The following is a 20397-nucleotide window of genomic DNA, read 5'->3' as shown; positions in this document are numbered from 1 at the left end:
ACAGGGCAGGTTTAAAATTTCTAGGATGCCTGCAGCTCCACAAGGTAATGTTTCCTCGTTCTGGCATCTGGGGGCTCTCAGTCCCTGACTGGGCACCCAGGTGATGCCTGCTGCTTGGCAGGCCCTAAACGCACCCAGGGGTCCCAAGCAGGAACCATGCCTAGCAAACAACCGTTGAGGAAAGCTTTTCTATCTGCCTGTAATGATCAGCCTTGTCTTTCATTCTTAAACATGAAGACACGACCAAATCTCACCAGACATTGAAGGAAAACCGACATAGAAGAGAAAGATGAATATAAATACATAGGATGACCGAGTGGATCAAGTAATTTCGAGAACAGATGATCACGTAAACACACGCTAACTAGTCTCAGAGAGACTTGAAGACTGGTGCGCTCATAAAAGAAGGGGCTGATATGAAAAAAGAACAACCAGAGAACAAGAAAGAGCTCTTGGAAATTAATAATATGATTGCCAAAATTAGATGTGATGAGGACTGAAAAAAATGGAAGGAAAAAGATGAGAGACTTGGAGGAGCAATCAGGAAGTTTGCTGTGGGAGGAGTAAAGAGATGGGGCGAAATGATCAAGTCTGTAACAGAAAATGTCCGGAGTTATTAAAGACACGAGTCTTCTGATTGATGGAATAGGCTTATAGCCAAGTGCTGAGCAGGGCGAATGGGTTCGGGGAGGACCGACACCTAGATAGATCCTTGTGAAATTTTAGAACACAAAGAGACGATCTAAAAGCTTGGGGGTTGGGGACACCACACTTACCTGTAACGCTGGATGAAAAAAAACAATGGATCGATGGCTCCAAAATGTTGAAGCAAAAAGATTTTGATGCTAAAAATTATATACCCTACCAAATGATCATCCAAAGATCATTCAGGAAAGACAGCTCCATTTATGTAAGAAACCAAAGTGTACTTCTCTGTATTGTCTCTGGAGAGTTACAGGAGGCTGACCCCAAGTAAACAAGGCAGCAAGCCGAGAAAGAGGAAGAGTTTGGGTGAGGGATGAGCCGGGAAGACAGTTCCAGGACGACCACTGGGTGAAACAACAATACCTAACTGGAGCGTGAGGTCAGAGGTCAGACGACTTCAGGGTCAAAGTCTCTGGGAAGAAAGTGGCCCCTGCAAAGAACAATGACCGAGAAGCCGGGTGATTTTTAGGTGATTTTAAGGCTATGGCAAAGCCATCCTTCTCTTTCGTCAGCAAGAACGAAGGAAAGCACAACCGATCCTCATTATTCACGGATTCCGTATTAGCGAGTTTGCCTACTTGCTAAAATGTATTTATCACCCCCAAATCAATGCATTTTCAGTCTTGCAAAGACATGCATTAAACAGAAACACACATAAAACAAAGTTATATATTGATTTTGTTGATGAAAAAGTGGTAACCAGAGGCTCACGGCCTCCTAACCCTGTTTCCCCTCGGAGCCGTGCTCTCTATTCACTAGTCCGGTGTTCCCGGCTGCTTTGTAGAACACAGCTCCTGCACTTCCCCCCAGCGGACAGTGATTCGTAACTTGGGGGTGGGGGAGAGCCATGTAAGAAAGACATGATCTCAACATGAAGCCAAGAAAATGGGGGATGATTTTCGAGCAATATGTTTTCAGAACAGAGAGAACCCACTTGTCGATCCTGAAGCACGAGTCGCCCAGCGTTGGACCACAGAGAGGAAGTGAGAGCCCAGCACCCACTCGATCCCGAAGGGCACGTCTTTACAAAGTCTTAATCATAGAAATGCTGCTTATGAGCATTGCATTTTCAAGATCAGCCTAGAGCCAAAATGAAGAGTTCACTGTGATTCTGGAACCAAACAAAGGTTGTGAGTGGGGACGATAGCAGCAGGGAGGGCCGAGGTAGGAATGGGGAGGTGAGGGCAGGGAGTGGAGGGTCAGGGAAAGATAAGGGTGCACAGCCCCATCCTACATGACGGTGGCTCAAGAGGGAACACCTGAAGTTGGGGGAGTCAGAGATTGAGTGTGTTATTTAAAGTTCCCAAGGTAGGGGTGCCTGGTGGCTCAGTCAGTTAAGGGGCCAGCTCTTGATTTCAGCTCAGGTCCTGATCTCAGGGTCATGGGATTGAGCCCCAAGTCGGGCTCTGCCCTCAGCATGGAGTCTACTTGTCCCTCTCCCTCTGCTCCTCCCCCCCCCCACCCCGGCTCATGCTACCTCTCTCTCTCTCTCAAATAAATAAATAAAATCTTTAAAAATAAATAGAGTTCCCAAGGTAATCAGAGGAAATAAAAACGATAGAATGCTCTTAACAGCTAGAAAAGGGAGGAGAAAGTTCTTGTCTTTCTTAGGCATTGACAAACTGTCTAAAAGTGGAAATAAATCATTGGGGCGCCTGAGTGGCTCAGTCGTTAAGCGTCTGTCTTTGGCTTGGGTCATGATCCCAGGGTCCTGGGATCGAGCCCCGAGATGGGCTCCCTGCTCAGCAGGAAGCCTGCTTCTCCGTCTCCCTCTGCTTGTGTTCCCTCTCTTGCTGTGTCTCTCTCTGTCAAATAAATAAAATCTTTAAAAAAAATGGAAATAAATCACAAAGCGGAAGTATAAACACTAGAGCTTAGGAGATGACCACCAGAACTAAAATAATAAAACTGTTACAGCATGGCCTCTGGAAGCAAGATTGGGGGTAGAAAGAGTGGGGTGGGGGCTATTGCTTTTCATTTTATGCATTTCTTTACCTTTTTGCTTTATATTACTATGTGCAAATGTTACTTAGATTTAAGATAAACTGAAAATTTTATTTTAGATTTTATTTTTAAGTCCTCTCTACTCCCAACATGAGGCTCGAACTCACAACCCCGGTATCAAGAGTCACACACTCTACCGACTGAGCCAGTCAGGCACCCCTAAACTCAAAATTTTAAATAACTTCTTTAACTTTTTTGTTTTCCTCGCTTCAGGGTGACCTTGAGCAAGTCATCATTATGTGTCAGACTGTTGATGATGGGCCCTAGCAGAGAAGTTCCCAGACTTTCTCAGTTCACAGAGAAATTAGGGTCTTTGCCATTTTTTCCTTCGAGTGCCTAGGCCAGAAGAAATGCTTATCAGTTCCATTTATTAAGTGGGGCGGTCCAAACAACTTAGTAAGTATTTATGTCCTAACAATTAAGAGCTATTTGGAAAAAAAGAAAAAAAAAGCCTAATAGGTGAATAAGAAGAAAAAAGAATATCTGTATCCCGTTCTTAAAGAGCCACAGTGCATTTCAAATAGGGTGTGTGCACCTGTTGGGCACTGCACAACTCCTCAAACCTTAGAATCAGATTGGACACTGCCACTCTCAGTTTCTGTTCCACATTGATTTCTCCCTGGCTCTTGCTTTAATCACAACAGCAACCAAAAACTCAGCTTTGTAAGATATGGCATCATGACAAAGAAGATAGTACAATCTACCATGAACCGCTGGTAGGAACACTTTGACCTGGTAGTTGTACCAACAGAGGTTGAGTATTACTTCATTTCCCTTGAAAGCTTAACCATTTGCTGACTTGTCCCAGGGTACCTTGGTACACAGTTTGGGAACCATGTCTCTAGCATCTATTTAAAACTTTATCATGGTCTATCTTGCAACTTCATTGGAAAATATTTGAGGACAAGGGCCATGTATATTCCACAACTAATGTAGTTTTTTGTTCAATAATAAATGCTTCATAAATACTATCTTTCGGGGCGCCTGGGTGGTGCAGCGGTTAAGCGTCTGCCTTCGGCTCAGGGCGTGATTCCGGCGTTATGGGATCGAGCCCCACATCAGGCTCTTCCACTATGAGCCTGCTTCTTTCTCTCCCACTCCCCCTGCTTGTGTTCCCTCTCTCGCTGGCTGTCTCTATCTCTGTTGAATAAATAAATAAAATCTTTTAAAAAAAATAATAAATAAATAAATAAATACTATCTTTCATGGAATCAATGATGTCATAGATTGGAAGATGCGTACTGATTTCTAGAGATAGTAAAATGTAAAAAAAAAAAAAGCATCATAAAATCAATGAAATACAGTAGTTATTTGAATAGGCTGGCATGAGTTTATTGTCCGTGTCTGAGTCAATGCTGCAATTTAATATTTACCCTTGTGATACCTGTAAAATCTAGCTCATCGGTGTCCTTATGGGCTTAAAACCCCATCATAGGAATAAATCCTTAAACAATGGAATCTGAATGTGCCCTCTGCCCAGCACACACAAAACCAGTTTTGTTCTTCCATCTGTGCTTTCGGAGGGAAAGGGAAATGAGCAGGCAGCCCCACATTCTCCCACCTTCTTCCCTGAGCCCCGACTGTTAGCATGCTGAAAACTCACCCATTCGCTTTGCAAGTAATCACGAGACTTTATATCTTGGTTTTTCTTGGTCTCTCCGATATGCAAGGATATATATTGCAGATCTAGGTTATCCCTGGTCTGGTTCCCAATTCCTCTTAAGCACCCGGGGAAAGCCCAGCATTGGCCTGCAGAGTGGGGCCGGTTGAGCTTGGCCACGTGCAGCCTCCAGGGGGCGCCCAAGTGATGCCTGTAACCACAGGGAGAGCTTCCAGCCATATTCTTGTCTTCAAACTTGTAAACATAATGCACTGTAGTCCTTAGCTTTGCCTAATTAGAGAAAAAATTGTTTTAGAGCAGAAGGTAAATAAATGTAAACATTTAAATATTAGTCTGATGGAAACAAATTTCACATTGCCATACTTCTATTCTCTTTAGATGAGGGGCCCTCGAGAGAGTTTCAGAGATTCACAGGAAGTAGATAAAAACCCTTTCAAGTTTTTAACTCCTGACTTCCCAAAACTGGATAGAGTCAGGGGAAGGGGTGTCCTGGGGACAAAAGAAGTGAGGGGTTACAATGTCTCGCCACTCCAGGCAGAGTCCAGCACAGGCTGGGGGCAGGGGTGGTCTTCTCTGGAGAGGATAGTGGATGCCAACCACTTCCTTCCACCTGTGGGGTCCAGCAGGTGTGACATATCAGCTCTGTCACCGTCCTCTGAATCCTCAGGGATTCCCGGATGTGGTCTGATTCTTACAATGCCCAGGTCCTCCCAGCGTCGGGGGCCCCGGACTTGGGTGCCCAGCTGCTTAAGCTCAGCACAGCGTCTGCAAAGGTGGGTTCCCCAGGCATAGTCTCCCACTGAGACTTCAGACGGAGCCACACCCCCAGCTCTACGGCCCTAACATGGAGGAAAGTCTGGAAGCCAAAGAAAGAAAGTCTGGTTACAAAATGCTACACGTAGGGTGATCCCCACATTTTACACTGTGCGGCCGGCAAGCTCCTCTATTTGAGCTGACCCTAGTTTGCCTTCCTTGGCTGTTTTATCTTCATGGGTGTTTTAGGTGTCAGTTCCCTAAAGTCATCTGTTTTCCTTCTACTGCCGCTAATTCCCAATTTTTAGGGAAATTTGTGACTCCTTTTTGGCTGACACTGCGGGAGTCCCTAGGTGGCTTTATCCTGCATACTTAGTCATTCTCTGGCTATTTTCGTTTGAGAAAAATATGGCAGGGCGGGGAGGGACGAGTGGGTCCTGCCCCCGTGGTATTTGTGCTCTGTGCATTGTTCTCTCCGTTGGTATGAGAGATCATGACTGTCTAGCGTGCACAGTATCCACAGGGCAAGTCCACTCTGATGGACTTTTCGGGTGGTTTCCTTGGCAACCAGACCTACTAATCTTCCCCCTCCCCCAACTACCCGTAACTGCAAAAAGCACATAATTGGCTTAGCGGAGTCACCTGTACGAATACATCTTTATGAACCTGAACAGCCTCTCCACTCTTCAGAATTCCATTGCTAGAGAGACTAAAGCTTCTTTTCCAGAACCATCTGAAAGTGCATTTCATGAACATTGGGGTGTTTAAGACCGGAATGACCTTCGGGATCGATGAGTCATCTCCCTGTCTTACAGGGCTCGCCTAGCTAGCTACGTAGAAGCAGGACCTCACCCAGAACGTCTTGCTCCCCATCCTGGGGGCTTTGCTGCTCGTTTTGGACACCACCCCCGGCTAACAAACCTGTCGTGAGGGGTGCCTGGGTGGCGCAGTCGTTTAGCGTCTGCCTTGGGCTCAGGGCGTGATCCCAGCATTCTGGGATCGAGCCCCACATCAGGCTCCTCTGCTGGGAGCCTGCTTCTTCCTCTCCCACTTCCCCTGCTTGTGTTCCCTCTCTCGCTGGCTGTCTCTCTCAAATAAATGAATAAAATCTTTAAAAAAAAAAAAAACCTGTCGTGTAGTCTCTCTCTGGGGACAGAACAGGTTCACGTTGCTTTATGAGTCCCCTGTGCCCTGGGTCAGCGATGACCCCCAGCAGGTACCGCGGACATTGACAGATGCCCGACCTCAGCTTCGTTAAAGTAAATTGATGGTTAGGACCTTCAGGTTGCAGTTGCTTGCTTCCTCCAAGGGAGGACGTCTGAGTGGCTTCGTGAGAGGTGAGAGTCTGGGACAACGGAAGCATGGAAAATGTGGAAGTCTTAAAAAGGGTGATATTGTTTGATCCCTGTGCCTTACTATGAAAGAGATAATATTCTAAGGCTATTTGCTCCTCTTTGCTTGTACTTAACTTTGATGAATACCTACATCTTTTGGTGGCAAAACGACTCATAAAATAGGAGTTTAGGAAGTACATGTGAGCATGTAAAAAATAATGTGTGTGACATATGTAATAAAATGCCTCAAACGCCCATTATTCACCTCGGGGGTAAGAGGGTGTCGAGAATGGGCTTGTTTGCCAGTTCCATAGGGTTTACATAAAACTCCTCAGTCTTAACGGATTAATCAGCTACTTTAGAAAACAACTCTGTGTTCATTCTTCCATCTAGATTAAATAAATCCCAGCTTCGTGCTTTTCCTATCAGCCATGTGTCTGTGTCTCGCTTTCTTCCATCATATTTTCACCCGCTTTCTTGGGCCTTTCCATGGCCACCTTGGCTGTTGGTAAACTGGCCTAGCTAGCATGTGAGACAGGCAGCCTCCACAAATAGAACAAATCTCAATTTCTTTTTGACTTTCTTGTTTTGCCTTCCCAAACAAAATAGCCAGCAAGAATGACATTGCCCTCGGAGCAGAGAACTTTGATTTATTAATGCATTTCCTAGAAATTTTGTTTCCTTTTTTTTTCCCCTTTGGTCGGGCCTGTTTGTCTTGTCTCATTTGTTTTTACTTATTCTGGAATCTATCCCATCTTTTGGTCACAATACTCCCTCAGCCAGCGGGTGAAGCTCTATTATGATTCTCTGAATGAGCTTTTCAGAAGTATATAATTATCTTATCTTCATACAGAAGATCGCTTCCTGAAACAATGAGCTATGGGCGTGTCCCTCGGTGCGCTGTACTGAAGTCCCCTCTTCAGGCTCATGCTGAAGTTTCTCCCCCAAATCAGCCTGGACTCCTCATTCCAGGGAGCAAAGCTTGGGCTGCTTTGTAGCTTTTAATTTGCTAGCTTTGGTTACTGTGCAGTGGCATGTTTCATAAACTGCTTCTTCTGACGTATTTCTGTTTTTAAGAACGCTATGTGATTGGAGAATTCAGAAAAGCACTTCCACCAAGAAGCGCACAGCAGCTGAGTCGCGGGTGAGAGCTAACGGTGGCAGGCATCGCCCTGCTTGCTGTGCTCCGGACTCGGACCGGCAGAAGCCAGTCAGGGCCGAGAGGAATCCTATTCCTTCTCTTGCTGCTGCTGTGATAAACCAGCCCCAATTTAGGGGTTAAAGCGATCTGAATTTATTCCCTGACAGTTCTGGAGATCAGAAGGTGAAAATCAGGGTTTCTGGGCTAACGTGAAGGTGTTGGCAGGGCTGGTTCCTTCTGGAGGTTCTGAGGGGAGAATGCATTGCTTCTCCCATTACGCCTCTTACTACTCGCTCATCTCCTGCCCCCTCCTAAAAGAGCCTTCGCAGTTACACTGGGGTCCCCAAATACTCGAGGATAACCTCCCCATTTCAGGATCCTCGACTTCATCATGTCTTTAAAGTCTCTTTTGCCATATAAGGTGACCTAGGCAGGGGTTCTGGGCATCGTTGGGGCCATGGTCCTGCAGACGACAGCACCATGACCCCTTTCTCTAGTGACTTTCTTTGGTCTCTCACCTTGAGGTTGGGCTGACTCGACGGGGTGGGGAGATGTTTGCAGGGGGCCTGCCAATGCCTTGTAAAGCCCCCATGCCCAGCTCCCAACCCTCAGTGCCCTGCGGTGGCAGCTGGGTTTCAGCTGCTTTCCGGGGACCATCAAATGTGTCACACAGTGTCCTGGTGCCCCATCACTGTTCCCAAAATGCTTGCCGACCCCCCTTCCTCACCCTGCCTTCTTTCCTTCTCAGCATCGTGTTAGTGCCGGGAGGCCTCCGTGTCAGCAAGCTGAGAGGGAAACTGAGGCAAGATGTCGGGCCGGAGCGGGAAGAAGAAAATGTCCAAGCTGTCCCGTTCAGCCAGGGCCGGTGTCATCTTCCCCGTGGGGAGGCTGATGCGTTACCTGAAGAAAGGGACGTTCAAGTACCGGATCAGCGTGGGTGCTCCCGTCTACATGGCGGCAGTCATCGAGTACTTGGCAGGTAACGTGCCACCCCTCGCGGCTCCCTGCCCCCTCCCCGCCCCTGCCACCTCGGGACAGCGAGGATCACTTCCCTTGGCAGCTGGTTGTCTGCTTGGCTAGGATTCGTTTTACAGGCATTAGGGGAGGGAAGAGGGCATAATGACAGGTAATCAACACGGAAAGAAGAGAACGCACCATCAAGTGGCTTTTCTAGACCAGGCGTGAAAAAGGTGTGTCTTGCTTTAGGCAAACACAGAGTGTAAAAGTCTAGGCTCCTGCAGAAGAGACACTCCAAGGAAGATTGGGGGTGGGGGGTGCTATTCATTTTCTAACGGGGGTCCTCACTTTGCTTCGAGGTCCTCACTGAGCGTTGGGTCTCCTGGTGTGTAAGAACTAGGGCTCATTGTCCATGAGGAGTGTCGACCCCACACCAGAACCAGCTCCAGCCGGTTCCATGAAGCCCAGAATGTTCCAGTTGTGTTCTCCTTTGCGTACAATGGTACATAGGAAATCATTTCCCATATTGGTTATTAACATTGTTTTTTTCCCTAAGATGAGATTTTTGCTGTGTGTGGTCTTTATATATTTGAGTAACTTCCTGTTTAGCTTGCTTTTTCTTTCTTTCTTTCTTTCTTTCTTTCTTTCTTTCTTTCTTTCTTTTTCTTTCTTTCTTTTTTCTTTCTTCTTTTTTTAATTTGATAGAGAGAGCACAAGCAGGGAAAGGGGGGAGCGGCAGGCAGAGGGAGAGGGAGAAGCAGGCTCCTCGCTTAGCAGGGAGCCCGACGCAGGGCTCGATCCCAGGACCCTGGGATCATGACCTGAGCCAAAGGCAGACATTTAACCAACTGAGCCACCCAGGTGCCCCTAGCCTTCTTTTTTTTTTTAAGGTTTTATTTATTTCTCTAAATAAAGAGAGAGAGAGCACACAAGCGGGGGGAGTGGGAGAGGGAGAGGGAGAGAGAGAATCCTCAAGCAGATGCCCTGCTGAGTACAGAGCCCAACACAGGGCTCGATCCTGAGATCATGACCTGAGCCAAAACCAAGAGTTGGACGCTTAACAGACTGAGCCACCCAGGCGCCCCCCTGTTTAGCTTTCTGATTGCTGTTCTGTCATAGTTAAACAGAAATCATACTTCAAAATTTCAAGGATGCCTTTAAAAGATATAAAGATTTATAAAATACTTACAAATAAAATATATAAAAATAAAAATATGTATAAATAAGTGTGGTTAGTTCCTTGAGGGGTCATTTTAGCCACGAGCAACAAAGTCTCTGACTCTGCCCGAGGTTAACAAATGCCCCAGGTGCCAGGTTTAAATCCCTTGGGCAGTCCTCCAGGTAAAGCAAACCTCCCGAAACTGTCTCCCCCAGAAGCTGAGCCCCCTGCAGCCACAGCATGAACACCCATGGGTGTGGTGGGCTGGACCCAGTTTCTGGCCCCAGGTCCCTCCTCTCCTCCTGCTTCTCCCTCAAGAGCAGTCTCTTCCTGCTCTTCAGTGCTCCATCCTGTTCTGCCCTCTTGGTCCCCCATCCATCACCAAGCAACATTAGCGATGAAAGGTTTGCCTTGATCCACCCGAGGAAACCTTCTCCCCCTGGAGCTTCCTCAGGCAGACCCTGGCATCTTAAGCCTGTCCCTCACTGTGAAATGGAAGGCTTGTCCCTGGGCTAAAAGTTTTCCACCGGCACCCTTTGGGAGATTGGAGAGAAGGGCTGGAGGGCTCTGAAAGTTGGTGCGATCGAGTGGGAGAGAGCAGTGTTTTCAAAGCACCAACCATCCTGGGGATCTCATTGACAAGGTCTGGGGTGGAGCCTGAGACTCAGCCTTTCTAGTGCTCTCCCCCCGATGCAGGTGCTGCTCCAGGGACCGCTCAGAGCAGCGAGACTGTAGCCAGTCTTGTAGCCGCAGCCTAGAGGCGCGGGGAATGCTTGTGGAAAATGCAGGATCCTGGCTGCATCTGTCTCTCCACCCCACACACAGACCCTGTGGTCTGATTTACTGGTTCTGAAATGGGGCCTGATGGAAAAATCTGCCAGCTCAGAGAGGGAAAGGCAAATAAAGCTTGAAACCTACCTGTCAGATCCACATCACCCAGTGAGACTGGGAGACACCGAGTAACCAGAGATCCCACAGCCTCCAAGCAGGGAGGGGGGTTCCCTGAGGTCCTTCGACCCTAAGCCACGTACTTCTTTTTTTTTTTTTAAGATTTTATTTATTTATTTGACGGAGAGAGAGACAGCCAGCGAGAGAGGGAACACAAGCAGGGGGAGTGGGAGAGGAAGAGGCAGGCTCCCAGAGGAGAAGCCTGATGCTTAACAACTGAGCCACCCAGGCGCCCCCTAAGCCACGTACTTCTTGCCCCATTATAATGTTGGTGTAATCAACCAACAGTTAAGTAAGTCCCATGCCTCCACTCAGTGAAGGTCTAAACTTGGTGCATAATAGAACAAACTTTGGTCTTTTGAATCACTGGCATCTCTGTTAGTCTATGGTTCAAGTAAAAGCTGGTCTTTTCCTGTTCATTCATTTAACAAATTCTTGCTAAGCATCAACATGTCAGCGTACACAGCAAGCCCTTAGCCTCTTCCCCGGTATTAGAACTGGACCGCTGATATGATTTTTAATTTATCTCCGATTAGAGCCAGCAGACCCCCTAGCAGTGTGTACTAAAGCCCCAACGTCACACTCAGCACGTGGAGCCAGCACATCTTTAAAGATCTACAGTATCTCCCAAAGAAGAAAGTCACCCTGTTTTTCAAATTGATTACTCATCATCCTCCGTTCACTCAACAATCTTTTATTGAACACTTACTATATGCCCAGTGCTCTCAGTGCTGAGGCCACAGCACAGACCAAGACAGGCAGGAATCCCTGCACCCCAGCAGGTGCATTCTGGGGAGGAGAAGCAGCAAACAAGTGAAGTGTGTGTGATTCGCAGATGGTGACAAGTGCTAGGGGACAAATGAAGCCAGGAAGAAGAGAGAGTGTCCCGGGAATAGGGAGGCCAGGGGGTTTGAGAATAGCGCTAGTGGGTCGGAGGCCCCACTGGGGGCGGGGAAGGGAGTAGGCATGCACGTGTCTGCGGGCTGGCCCTCCAGGCAGGAGGAAGGCAGGTGCAGGGTGTTAGAGGGGCAGCAGTGGGCCGGAGTCCTGGGGCTGGTGGAGGGGCTTGCCCTGTACCTGACGCCCCGAGGAGAATGGGCGGGTGGGGGGTAAGAGCTTGCTGTGGGAGTCCTGATGCTGATGGCAGAGGTGGAAGTGACGTGACCCTGTGGGGAGAGGGTACCAGGGCGGAAGCAGGGAAAGTAGCAAGAAGGCTCTTGCAGAGAGCCAGTGAGTGAGCAGTGAAGGTACTGAGAAGTGGTCAGAGTACCGATATATTTTGAAGGCAAAGCCAACAGCGTTTGCCAATGTGTTGGACGTGCACTAGAGGAGACCACGAGCACCTGGAAGGATGACCCCAGCAGGGTGCTGGGCCAAGGGGAGGAGGTGAAGTTGGTCCTCTGAAGCCTGGGCCTGTTTTCTGTGTCCCTTCCTTCCCTTCCTGTCAGTTTAAATCTGGTCTATCACTTTACCAGCTCTGTTACCTTGGGCTAATTCTTGAACCTCTCTGAGTTTCGGGTGTTTCCAGAGCTAACTCACTTAACTCCATTGACGAGCTAACATATGTAAAATGCCCAGTTCATGCGATACACTCAATAAACGGTCATCCTTCTGCTGTCCCTTCTATTAAGAGCTGATGAAATCATTCAGGGCAAAGATAATGACTGCTCCGTTTATGTGTTCCATTTTGGGGCTGTACTTGCATTTTATTGATACAAAAAGTTTTCAGCCAAAGGAATGAATCGTTATTAGTAGAATTGCAGGCCATGGTTGAGTTAAGTAAAAGGGGGTATTTTGTTACCTTTGGGGTGGGGTGGTGGCCATCGATCGATTTTGTTTAGGAAAGGAGGTTCAAAGCATGACAGCGTCCTGTCACCCTTGAAATGATCATCAACATTCATGACACAAAGCTTGGTTGAGCTTCTCCTTCGGATCAGGCCTTGGAAATGCAGAGGAAAGCAGACAGACCGGGTCCTGCCTCGGGAGGTGAGGCTCGCGGAGCAGGGCTGCAGGCGTTTAGCAGAGCAGAGCACAATAAGCTGGTGTGCAAGCCGGGCAGGGAAGTGACAGGGGCTTTGAAAAGCCTGTGTGGAGATGGGGTGCAGGGGGCTGCCTCTTGTAAAGTAAGCGTTGTTAGGACCGAAACCAGGTTCGTGATCCGGGCTTTTCTTAAGTTGATTGATCTGAAATGCTGAGGACTAGGCTCACCCCCAGAGATTCTGGACGTATGTTCTAGGCATTGGGACTTTTTAAAGCTCTCCCACATGATTCTGATGGCAGCCAGAGTGGGGGTTTGGTAGGAATTAAGTAGATTCTGATGGGGGTTGAACTAGGGGGAGAATTTCAGGTGGGGTAGGAACGAGGGTGAAGACCCGAAGTTTAGAAGAAGTGTGTGGCCCCTTCCGGAACCTGGAGGAAGTTTGTTACCTGGAGCAGAGCTGGGAACTGGGAGGGGGTAAGAGACGAGATGGGGAATGGCCAGTCAGGTCCTTGAGGGCCATGATGATGTTATGCGCACACGTACACACACAGATAGAAGGGAGGAGGTGGCATCTGGGAGACACCACTTGGGCTTTAGTTGAACCGTTGGCAGGAAGCAAGATCGGAGTCCAGGAAACCACTGGGGGCTGTTTTTGTGTCTCTTTTGAGAATTGATAGTGGCTGGGACAGTGGTGTGCAGAGGGGATGATGAGAAAAGATGGACTTCTGCGGGGGGGATATCTGGGGGAGATAGAGTCGCTCTGCTCAATGATGGATTGGATAGGGGGGAAGGGGATCAAGGTAGACACGAATCTTTCAGCCTTGGCCTGGCTACTTTCTTTCAAGCCAAGCTGCCATGGGTCGAGGAGTGGAGATGGGGACTCCACTCTAAGAGGACTGGCCAAGGGAACGAGAAGAGGAAAGCAGCTGGTAGGTGAAAATGGTGCGTGTCGCTGAAGCAGGAAACAATAGGGGAGAAACAAGGTGCAGAGTGAGGGGCTTAGTGGGTGCCCGTAGGTTTCAGGTCTCTGCAAGGTGCCCTGGAGGACAAATTCTGGCTCTGCCACTTATCAGCTAAGGACTGTGAGGTATGTCGCTTAACCTTCATAGTGTTGTGGTGAGGATTACATTAGACAATGCACAAAAGGTGCTTCGCACTGCTTGGGGCACATGGTAGCAACTCACCCCGGTGCAATTGCTGTTCTTGAGTGAAGCCCGACGAGGCATGTCTGCAGCCAGCAGGGAGCTGCGAGCTGGAGGTGCAGGCATCGTGGGCAGACTGCAGTAAAGGCCGGGAGAGCAAGTGAGGTCACCCAGAGAGAGTGCGGCGACAAGACTGGGGAGCCTGGGAGCAGCCCAAGCAGGACCAGTGTGCACAGTTTTCTGGGCCAAGTAGGGGGAAAGCGTGGTGAGGGAGGCTGAGGAGGGCAGCAGAGGTTAGGGAGGAAAGGCTCGCAGGAGAGTCGGCGTCTGGGAAAGCAAGGAAAGGTGACCATCGGGAGTGATACCAATAAAATCAGACAAGGACAACAGATCTAGCCACCTCAAGGTCCTGGTGACCCTGACGAGGACAGTGTGGGTGGTCAAAGCCAAACTGCAGTGGGTTGAAGAGCTGGAGGTGTGGACAGGAGACAAAGGGGGTGACAAACTCTTTTAGGGAGTTTGACTCAGAAGAAGGGAAGAGAGAGGTTGACAGCTGGTGGTATGGCAGGTGGGAGAGGGTATGACACGGAAGAGGCTTGAGCCTGGGGTCCTCACATTCAAGCTGCAGCTTCCCTAACCATACCTGAACTTCAGCATGTCCTTCCTCCATGAATGTGGGCAGTAAACCACAGTAGTGTTTCAGCAACACCTGGGACTTTTCGACCAATTGAAATCACTGATGTTTTCTTATTATGTTCCTGTTGTTACACATATATAGAAATTTCATTTACACTTATTACTTCAAAATCACAGTAGTTATTAGACCTACCACTAGATCTTGTTATTTACTGTGTTAATAAAAAAGCATATAGACTACTATATTCCAGATTTTTAATACTTTGAAAATTACATTTCAGTGTCATTGGCTTTCTTGGCCATCCTATGTGTTTAATTTTATGCATTTAAAACTTTATGCTGACACTCATTAGGATGGTTATTAAAAGAATTACAATTGTTGATGAGGATGTAGAGAATTAGAACCCTTGTGCATTGCTGGTAAGAAGGTAAATTGGTGTAGTTGCTGTGGAAAACAGTTTGTGGTTCCTCAAAAAGTTAAACATAGAGGCCTCCCAAGAAATCAAAGAAGAATAAACAAGTACATGGAAACAAATGAAAATGAAAATACAATGGTCCAAAACCTTTGGGATGCAGCAAAAGAGGTCCTAAGAGGAAAGTTCATAGCAATACAGGCCTACTGCAAGAAACAAGAAAAATCTCAAATAAACAGCCTAACCTTGCACCTACAGGAACTAGAAAAAGAAGAACAAACAAAACCCAAAACTAGCAGAAGGAAGGAAATAATAAAGATTAGAGCAGAAATAAATGATAGAGAAACTAAAAAAAAAAAAAAATTAGAACAGATCAATGAAACCAGGAGCTGGTTCTTTGAAAAGATCAACAAAATTGATAAACCTCTACCCAGACTTAATAAAAGAGAAAGAGAAAGAGAGAGAGAAGACTTAAATAAAGAAAATGACAAATGAGAGGAAAAGTAAAAACCAACACCACAGAAATCCAAAGGATTATAAGAGAATATTATGAAAAACTATATGCCAATAAATTGGACAACCTAAAAGAAATGGATAAATTCCTAGAACACTGTAACATTCCAAAACTGAAGCAGGAAGAAATAGAAAGTTTGAACAGACCAACTGCCAGCAAAGAAATTGAAGCAGCGATCAAAAAACTCCCAGCAAACTAAAGTCCAGGAGAAGATGGCTTCCCAGGCAAATTCTACCAAACATGTAAGGAAGAGTTAACACTTATTCTTCTCAAACTATTCCAGAAAATATAAGAGGAAAGAACACTTCCAGACTCATTCTATGAGGCCAGCATTACCCCGACACCAAACCAAATAAAGACACCACAAAAAAGAGAACTACAGGCCAATATTTCTGGCGAACATAGATGCAAAATTCCTCAACAAAATACTAGCAAACTGTAGCCAACAATACATGAAAAAAAGCATTGGCCAGGATCGAGTGGGATTTATTCCTAGGATTCCAGGGTGGTTCAATATTTACAAATCAATCAACATGATACATGGCATCAGTAAGAGAATGGATAAGAACCATACGATCATTTCAGTAGATGCATAAGAAGCATTTGATAAAATATAACATCCGTTCATGATAAAAAACAACAACAACAACAACCCTCAAAGCAGTCAGTTTAGAGGGAACATACCTCACTATAATAAAAGCCTTGTATGAAAAATCCACAGCAAACATCATAGTCAATGGGGTAAAACTGAGAGGTTTTCCTCTATGGTCATGAACAAGCCAAGGATGTCCACTCACCATTTTTATTCAACATAGGAGTGGAAGTCCTAGATATAGCAGTCAGACAACCAAAAGAAATAACGGGCATCCAAATTGGTCAGGAAGAAATAAAACTATTTGCACTATTTGCAGATGACATGACATCTATGCAGAAAACCCTAAAGACCCCACAAAAAACTACTAGAACTGATAAATGAATTCTATACACTAATAATGAAACAGCAGAAAGAGAAATTAAGGACACAATCCCATTTACAACTGCACCAAAAATAATAAAGTACCTAGGAATAAACTTAACCAAGGAGGTAAAAGACCTGTATCCTGAAAACTATAAAACATTGATGAAAGAAATCGAAGATGACAAAAAGAAATGGACTGGAAGAACAAGTGTCATTAAAATGTCCATACTGCCCAAAGCAATCTATAGATGTAATGCCATCCCTATCAAAATGCCAACAGCATTGTTCACAGAGCTGGGACAAACAATCCTAAAATGTGTATGGAACCACAGAAGACCCTGAATAGCCAAAGCTATCTTGAAAAAGAAAATCAAAACTGGAGGCATCACAATTCCAAACTTCCAGTTATACTATAAAACTGTGACAGCGCGGTCCTGGCAGAAGAATAGACACGTAGATCAGTGGAACAGAATGGAAAACCCAGAAATGAACCCAGAACTATATGGTCAACGTTCGACAAAGCAGGAAAGAATATCCAATGGGAAAAAGATGGTCTCTTCAACAAATGGTGTTGGAAAAACTGGACAGCGTGTCACATGCAAAAGAATGAAACTGGACCACTTTCTTACACCAGACACAAAATAACACTCCAAATGGATTAAAGATCTAATGTAAGACCTGAAACCATAAAAATCCTTGAAGAGAGCACAGGCAAAAACTTCTCTAAAGTCAGCCATAGCAGCGTTTTTTCTAGATATGTCTCCTGGGGCAAGGGAAATAAAAGGAAAATTAAACTATTGGGACTGCATCAAAATAAAAAGCTTCTGGGGCACCTGGGTAGATCAGTTGGTTGAGTGTCAGGCTCTTGATTTCAGCCCAGGTCATGATCTCAGGGCCCCGAGATGGAGCCCCACGTCAGCTCCACGCTCTGCGGCGAGTCTGCTTGAGATTCTCTCTCCCTCCCCCCGCCCCTCCACCCACCCTGTGCACTTGCACGCACATTCTCTCTTTCTAAAATAAATAAATAAATAAATAAATAAATAAATAAATAAATCTTTTAAAATAAAATAAAAAACAAAAACTTCTGCACAGCAAAAGAAACAATCAATAAAACTAAAAGAGAACCTACTGAATGGGGGAAGATAGTTGCAAATGACCTATCCAATAAAAGGTTAGATTCCAAAATATATACAAAAAACTTTTACAACTCAACACTCAAAAAACCAATAATCTAATTTAAAAATGGGCAGAAGACATGAGTAGACATACAGATGGGACACAGACACATGAAAGGATGCTCAACACCAGTCAGCATCAGGAAATACAAATCAAAACCACAGTGAGATACCACCCCACACCTGTCAGAATGGCTAAAATCAACAACACAAGAAACAACAGGTGTTGGCCAGAATGTGGAGAAAAAGGAACCCTTGTGCACTGTTGATGGGAATGCAAACTGGTGCAGCCAGTCTGGAAAATAGTATGGAGATTCCTCAAAACTTAAAAAAGAACTACTGTACAATCCAGCAATCGCACTACTGGGTATTTACCCCCAAAAAATACAAAAACACGAATTCAAAGGGTTATATGCACCCCTAAGTTTATTGCATCATTTACAATAGCCAAGGTATTACAATAGCCAAGCAGCCCGAGATGTCTATCGATAGACAAATGGATAAAGGAGATGATGAATAAGTAAAGGAAAGACACACACACAACCGTGGAATATTACTCAGCCATCAAAAAGAATGAAAGCTTGCCATTTGCAATGTTGTGGATGGAGCTAGAGAGTTTTATGTGAAGCCAAATAAGTCAGTCAGAGAAAGACAAATACCATATGATTTCACTGATATGTGGAATTTAGGAAATAAAACAAATGAGCAAAAGAAAAAAAGAGAGAGAGACAAGCCAAGAATCAGACTCATGACTACAGCAAACAAACCGATGGTTCCCAGAAGGGAGGTGGGTGGGGAGATGGGTGAAATCCGTGATGGGGATTAAGGAGGGCACTTGTGATGAGCACGGGGTGATGTCTGGAAGGGTTGAATCACTAGATTGTACACCTGAAACTAATACTATGCTCTGTCAACTACATTGGAATTAAAAATAAAATGTTTGATTAAAAAAAAAAAGTTAAACGTGGAATTATCATATGACCCAGCAATTACACTCCTGGGTATCTGCCTTCCTGAAAGAATTAAATCAGAGACTTAAACAGTTCTTTCCACACGCGTATTCATACAGCATTATACACAGCAGCCAAACAACGGAAACAACCCAAGTGTCCGTCAGCAGATGAATGGGTAGACAAAGCGTGGTCCAGCCATGCAATGGGATGTTCCTCAGCCCTAAAAAGGAAGGGAATTCTGACACCTGCTCCACATGGCTGAGCCTTGAAGACTTTCTGCAAAATCAGGGTGAAATAAGCAGACATGATGGGACAAATGTGACACGATTCCACTTAGATGCAGCGTCAGAGTAGTGAAATCCACAGAGACAGCGCGGAGGGGTAGTGGTGGGGCTGAGGGGCCGCGGCGGGATGGGCAGTGGGGCTTCATGGGCACGCAGCTTGCATTTAGGGGACGCAGGTGCCGGAGACACATGGTGAGGGTTGTTGCATGACACTGGGAATGTCATTGATGCCACTGAGTTACTCACTTAGAAATGGTAAATGTCACGTTATGTGCATTTTATCACAATTAAAGAAAAACCCTTTATTCTGAGAAGGGGTCCATAGCCTCACCAGACTACCTGGAGTTCCTGGGCGTAGCATCCCTGGCAGAGGGAGAGAAGCTGGAGAGGCTGGAGACAAGGGGCCCTCGGGGAAGTGGGACCCTGGGGCCTCCAGAGCTGGCTGGAGGCTCTGGTTGAAGCGGGTAGGTCCCTCCTCTGGCTCCCAGAAGGAGGAGGGCAGCTGGGTACTGATGAGCACACCACAGTGTCCCCCTATGAGGACATCAGCCTCTGGCCTACGCCTTCCTCCAACACACAGAGCATCACCTTCACCGTCTGTCCTTACTGAACCCCATAAAACAGCTCATCAGCCGGGCCCGGGTGGGTGGTTTCCTGTGGCCAGCTTACTTCCCCCTTCAGATTCTTGACTGTGGGCTCTGAAGGTCCTCGGTGCTTTGGAAAGGGGACCTAGGGTCACAGGAATGCCCAGTAAGAGAAGGCCGGGGACTACTTAGCTAAAAAAGAAAGTCACACAAATTTTCAGCTACTCTGAGCCAAAGAGAGCAGTCTGCTTTGCCTGATTTCTCCAGACTGGCTGCCTGGCGGGGCCGTGTTCACGCATCACCACGACGTTAGACCCATGCAGTGTTTCTAGTCCCAAGAAACGGGGAGGACGTGGCATAATCTGGCGGCAGACGCATGCTGAACTGCTCATCCAGGAGGCCCCTTCCACCCGAGACATCCTCAAGCCTCCCAGAACGGACATCACATTCATACTTCAGTCTGCCAGTCTGTAAATGTTGGTCCAGTTCACGTTTCCAAAAGAAGTGAGGGAAGATGGACTGAAAAAGCAAGCCCCCAGTTCTGGAAAATAGTTTTGCATTTACCAACAAAGATATAACATAAATGTAAGATGTTACAAATAAATAATTTAAATCATTTTTGTAGTGAGGAAATGTTCTGTAACATATTTTTAATTAATAGGACAAATAAGTCTTTTAAAAAGCTTGAATTTCAGGGCACCTTAAGTTATTGTGTCACATAGAAACCCATCATTTACATCATTTCCAGACAATCGGGTCTCTCCATTTAACAACAAGCATTTCTTTATCTAATGATTTTCATTTATTACATTTATGTTTTGAAAAGATCACTTTGGCATCCAGGGCCACATGTATGGTTGGGCAGGTTGTACACTGTGCAAGGACAGGCATTGAGGGGAGTATCATTCCACTAGACCTCAAAGATTTGTATATTTATTACAAGCATTGCCAGCAGATGGCAGTAAAGAGTGTTGTGCTAACGAAATCAGGAAAGTAAAGTGTCTGGCAGAAGGGACATCTAATTTGTACAAAGGAACGTATGGGCCAGCAGTGGCCTTGTTGGCATGGATCTGGAAGAAGACAAAAATGGGGGTGGGGAAACCATTTGGACAGCCATGACAACTATGTGGGCTCA

At 46.2% G+C, this 20397-nt stretch overlaps 1 protein-coding gene across 1 annotated transcript in view; it reads left to right on the top strand.

The window, feature by feature from the left end:
• Positions 1-20397, top strand: part of LOC113259135 (core histone macro-H2A.2) — a 48750-nt gene that overhangs the window by 10636 nt on the left and 17717 nt on the right. The window contains exon 2 of the mRNA XM_026504371.4: positions 8307-8537. Coding sequence (XP_026360156.1) covers positions 8366-8537 — 172 coding nt within the window. The 5' untranslated portion in view covers positions 8307-8365. The remainder of the gene's footprint in view (positions 1-8306; positions 8538-20397) is intronic.

Source organism: Ursus arctos, unplaced genomic scaffold, assembly GCF_023065955.2.
Source record: "Ursus arctos isolate Adak ecotype North America unplaced genomic scaffold, UrsArc2.0 scaffold_7, whole genome shotgun sequence".
Taxonomy (NCBI): Eukaryota; Metazoa; Chordata; class Mammalia; order Carnivora; family Ursidae; genus Ursus; species Ursus arctos.
This window is presented reverse-complemented; position numbering and strand designations above follow the sequence as displayed.